Below are 4,052 nucleotides of genomic sequence, written 5' to 3'. Positions count from 1 at the left end.
TACCTTCCAGCAGACAGAAGCCTCCTATGTAGATCTTCAGAGGGTGATATATTACAGTTTCAGACATGTGGTACTGTTTCCCCGAAATTCGCACTGAGGAAAACCACAGCTTCATTCGGTTAAGGTGGATTAGAAACCAATTTCAGGAAACTGTGTTGACTTTGATGGTAAACTGAACCTCTGAAAGTAAATACATGCTAAAGTACACTTGCTGCTTTATTTCTCCTCTTTTAAGTCAGAATGAGTTTTGTAGTGGATACAAGACCCAGATCTCAGAGAAACCAAGGTAAAAACACAAATCTCTGTAAAGCAGTAACATATATTTGAAACCGTGTTCTCCCCAGAATTACCTGATTCTCTGATTTGTGTGGCTCTTCTCACTCTCCTGCTGCTCTGAACTATTTCAAGGGAAATGTGCGTATGATAAAGAAATAGGAGATCTTGACACCTCTGTTCTGAAGTTCAACTGTGTTTCTACCTCCTGTAATCCAAGGCAAAATTAAGTAAATCAAGCAAAATAAATTCAGTATTTAAAATGTATTGCAAAATCAAGCTAAAGGTTGGCTAGCATCACAGTTTCTTATTTTACCATGCCATCACACAGCCTGCAAGTCCAAATTTTTAATTCACATTTTAAAATAATCATAGATCCCACACAAGCATTACTTTTAAGTACCAGTGTTCCAACTATAAATTCACAGGGTATGGAAACAGAGATCCTAAAGTTCAGGTTTTTACAGCCATTCCTATATGGAGTCAATGTGCTTTGCATTTAGAACGGGGGGGATAGGGAATGCAGTGTCAGCCTGTTGAAACCCACCGCCTTCTGACAGGAGAAACACTTCATCTCTACAGCGCAAAATGTTACATTAAGGAGAAAAACGTGGTTTCAGAAAAACGCACTTGGTTAAAAAAAATATATGCTTATTTTAAACAAAAACATTAGGGAGACCCGCCTTATTCGATGTATATTCGCACGAAAGGCCCCACTCATCTTAAAATATTTCACGTTTCTCACGAAATTGCCCAACAAATCGCCTTTTCCCTTTTAAAGGCGAGTTTTAATCCTCTCATTCCTTGTGACCGTGGAATCGCGATTCCTTGGAAGCGAGGCTCACGGGATAGCTTCATCATGCAAATAAGTAGGCTCTCTTCTGCTAAAACGAGAGCTGACAAAAAAAAAATGGCCCAGCGATTTCTAAGAAGTGCGCAGTTAAAACGAAAGGAAAAGCGAGCTTTCCTGGAATAGCAGACAGCATGCAATCGGTAGGCGTGCCCTGCTTACAGCTGTATTAGTACAGGCTCGTCTGTAGATATACATCACAGCTAATGGTCTTCTGCAGTGGAAGGTAGACAGTTCTGAGCTCTCAGCCGCAGTGCCAGGTTAAACCCCTGGAATGATCAAGTTGTGGAATTGGTCCCACTCAGTTGTGACTGTGGAAATAATTATCCTGTTTTGTGCGGAACTGTGCCGTCCGGGTCTTTTTACAAATCCGAGTACTGGCGTCGTTCGGATCGGTTTGCCTTAAGTTTTAATCAACTGAACCGATTAGTGCAGACGGTAAGCTTCTTGCCTTCTTCTTCTGTGAGGACACTTTTGCTCCCTTTATCGATCGTCTTGAACTTCAGTCTTTAGTCGTTTCATTAATTCTTATGTTAAATAGAAACCAGATACGAAAAAGCGCCAGTCTACAACTGCTTTCTTATATAGTAATACTGGATTCGGCGATTTAAATGGTTGTCGCTCTTTATTCCAGCCGAGTCGCTTTGCAGTTTTCGCGTTTGTGAAGGTGAGATTTATAACAGGTTAAGTCGTAGTATTTACATTACCTTTTGGAGATCTTCGATTTAATACAGACATTATACGAATGACAGGATGGTGTCTCTGATGAAGACAGTTTAAACGTAAAACCCTTTATCCACGTCTCGGATCGTAACATTGCGAAATCACGCACAGCATTAGTGCTTGAACTCCAGTTAATGTATAACAGCAGTGGCTCGGAATAATTTCGTTTTGGAGTCATAATGTTTTGGGATACAAAAGAAGTTAGGATTGAGTGGTCTGTAACGATTAAGGATAGCCTATTCAAGTGATCCACTGTGAGGTGAAGTCAACCAGCCGCAGGTGTGAATCGGTGACGAAACACCAGGTTTTGGTGATCTAAATAAAATGCAATTTAAGAGAACAGTGGTTAAGGGTGCATATTACTAAAGGTTATCTAACCCTTTAAAAGCAGATCATGCTAGTCCTCACAGACATATGGCTGTACAGTACTACTTGTTTCTTTCAGATTCAAATACAGATCCTACCTGTTCGAGTCAGTCACCCATTGAGCATCTTGAATGGAGGTGGGCTGGTATCTCTGCCAAGACTCTGGTTTCACAATCACACCTGAGTCCTTCTTTGCGTTAGCTTGTCACTTCCTGCTTTATAGATTCAGTGACTGAAATAATACCTGGCGATGAGGTGACAGATGTGGTCAGTGCGCTTGCCTTCTGAGCTACGATGTCATTAATGCCGCGTTTTGTATTGTTTCAGACTAAGGAGCCGCATCTGCATTACCTGAATGACGGACGCTATGGAAGACCACACAGGCTGGTCTGCGCTGTAGGATGGTAGCACATAGTAACGTGGAAGATAATGCATCAGAGCAAAACCAAGCAAGAGCTGAGCTACCCGCACCCGCTTCCCCACGGAGACACGGAGAGCCGCGGCAGAGAGTCGCCAGACCGGAGAGCCCGACCCGCTTTCGCCACTTCAGATCGGAGCGGGACTTCAGAACCATCACCATGACCACCTCCATGCTGGAGAACGGCGGTTTCTACTGGGGTCCCATGACGGTGGAAGAAGCCCATACAAAGCTCAAAACGGAGCCTCAGGGTACATTTCTAATTCGGGACAGCCGCCAGAAAGATTATTTTTTCACGCTCAGCGTGAGATGCGCGTCTGGTCCCACCAGCATCCGCATCGACTTCCAGAACTCCCGTTTCAGCCTGGTCGGTAGCAAGGAATCGTTCACCTGTCTGTTCAGACTCTTGGAACATTACATGGACTCGCCGAAGAAAAGTCTGGTGAAGCCTTACAGAAAAGTGAAGGTCCAGTCTTTGCAGGAACTGTGCAGGAAAAGGATTATCGAAACCTTTGGCAAAGACAATATTGACAGCATTCCCGTCAACGCTGTCTTGAAAGACTTTTTGAAAAGTTTTCCATTTCGGATATAATGACAAGTCAACAAGCATTACAGCACTGCCATCACAAGTGGACAACACTTACTAATGTGTATTTTGTGAAACGCATCTCATCTTGTTTTAAATATGTTTATTTTTGTAGCAAACTAATGTATTCTAAAATGAGACTTGAACACTTCATTCTGAAAGTTTACATAACCAATGAATGTTTACACTATCCAGGGGTTACTGACCCCTACTGTTATTTTTCTGCTATGCAGAGTAGAACATTTATTTTTTTTACAGAAAATAAATTTTATACTGAAACTTTAACCCACTCTTCTCTTTTTCTTTGAACAAATTTGGTTGGATGCCTAAAATAGATTTTGAAGTTAAATTGAATGTATACCAATCAAACATTCAGAGGTGAGAGGTGAAGAATTAATGGAAGTTTCTAACCTTTTCAAATTGCAGAGTACAACAAAGCAATACAGAACTTAGAACAGCTGTGTTCCTGCTAAGCTTTGTGGGGGGGCATTGAATAGTACTCTCTGCCTTGCCTGTATGCTTGTTTAGTTACTGTATAATAAGAGAAACCAAAGAGGACCCCCAAAATATCTTGGAAATGTAAGTTGTGACAATCATTTGGCAGTCTTCCGTCTCTGTGTCACAATAAGAAACTTAAAACAGGGATTTAAATAACCAAGAATTCCACACAACACTAAATATTGTGTAAATGCAGGATATCTATGGTTAAAAATAGAGAAATCCCTGGTTTTTATGTTTTTTACTATAGCACAAATACAGTTAGAAGTCTATGGCTCTATTCTTATGGGTCAGTGGATTGTTTTAAATTCCATTCTAGAAAAGTTGATTCTTAATAT

At 41.2% G+C, this 4,052-nt stretch overlaps 1 protein-coding gene across 1 annotated transcript; it reads left to right on the top strand.

Moving 5' to 3' along the window:
- Positions 1-1,163: 1,163 nt before the first annotated feature.
- On the top strand, positions 1,164-3,501 carry socs1a (suppressor of cytokine signaling 1a). The gene is made up of 2 exons (XM_088612615.1): positions 1,164-1,561; positions 2,540-3,501. Exon 2 carries the CDS (start codon positions 2,614-2,616, stop codon positions 3,220-3,222), a length of 609 nt encoding a protein of 202 aa, XP_088468741.1. The 5' UTR covers positions 1,164-1,561; positions 2,540-2,613; the 3' UTR covers positions 3,223-3,501.
- The last annotated feature ends 551 nt before the right edge of the window (positions 3,502-4,052 follow it).

This window comes from Lepisosteus platostomus, chromosome 19 (assembly GCF_059453375.1).
Source record: "Lepisosteus platostomus isolate fLepPlt1 chromosome 19, fLepPlt1.hap1, whole genome shotgun sequence".
Classification (NCBI taxonomy): Eukaryota; Metazoa; Chordata; class Actinopteri; order Semionotiformes; family Lepisosteidae; genus Lepisosteus; species Lepisosteus platostomus.
This window is presented reverse-complemented; position numbering and strand designations above follow the sequence as displayed.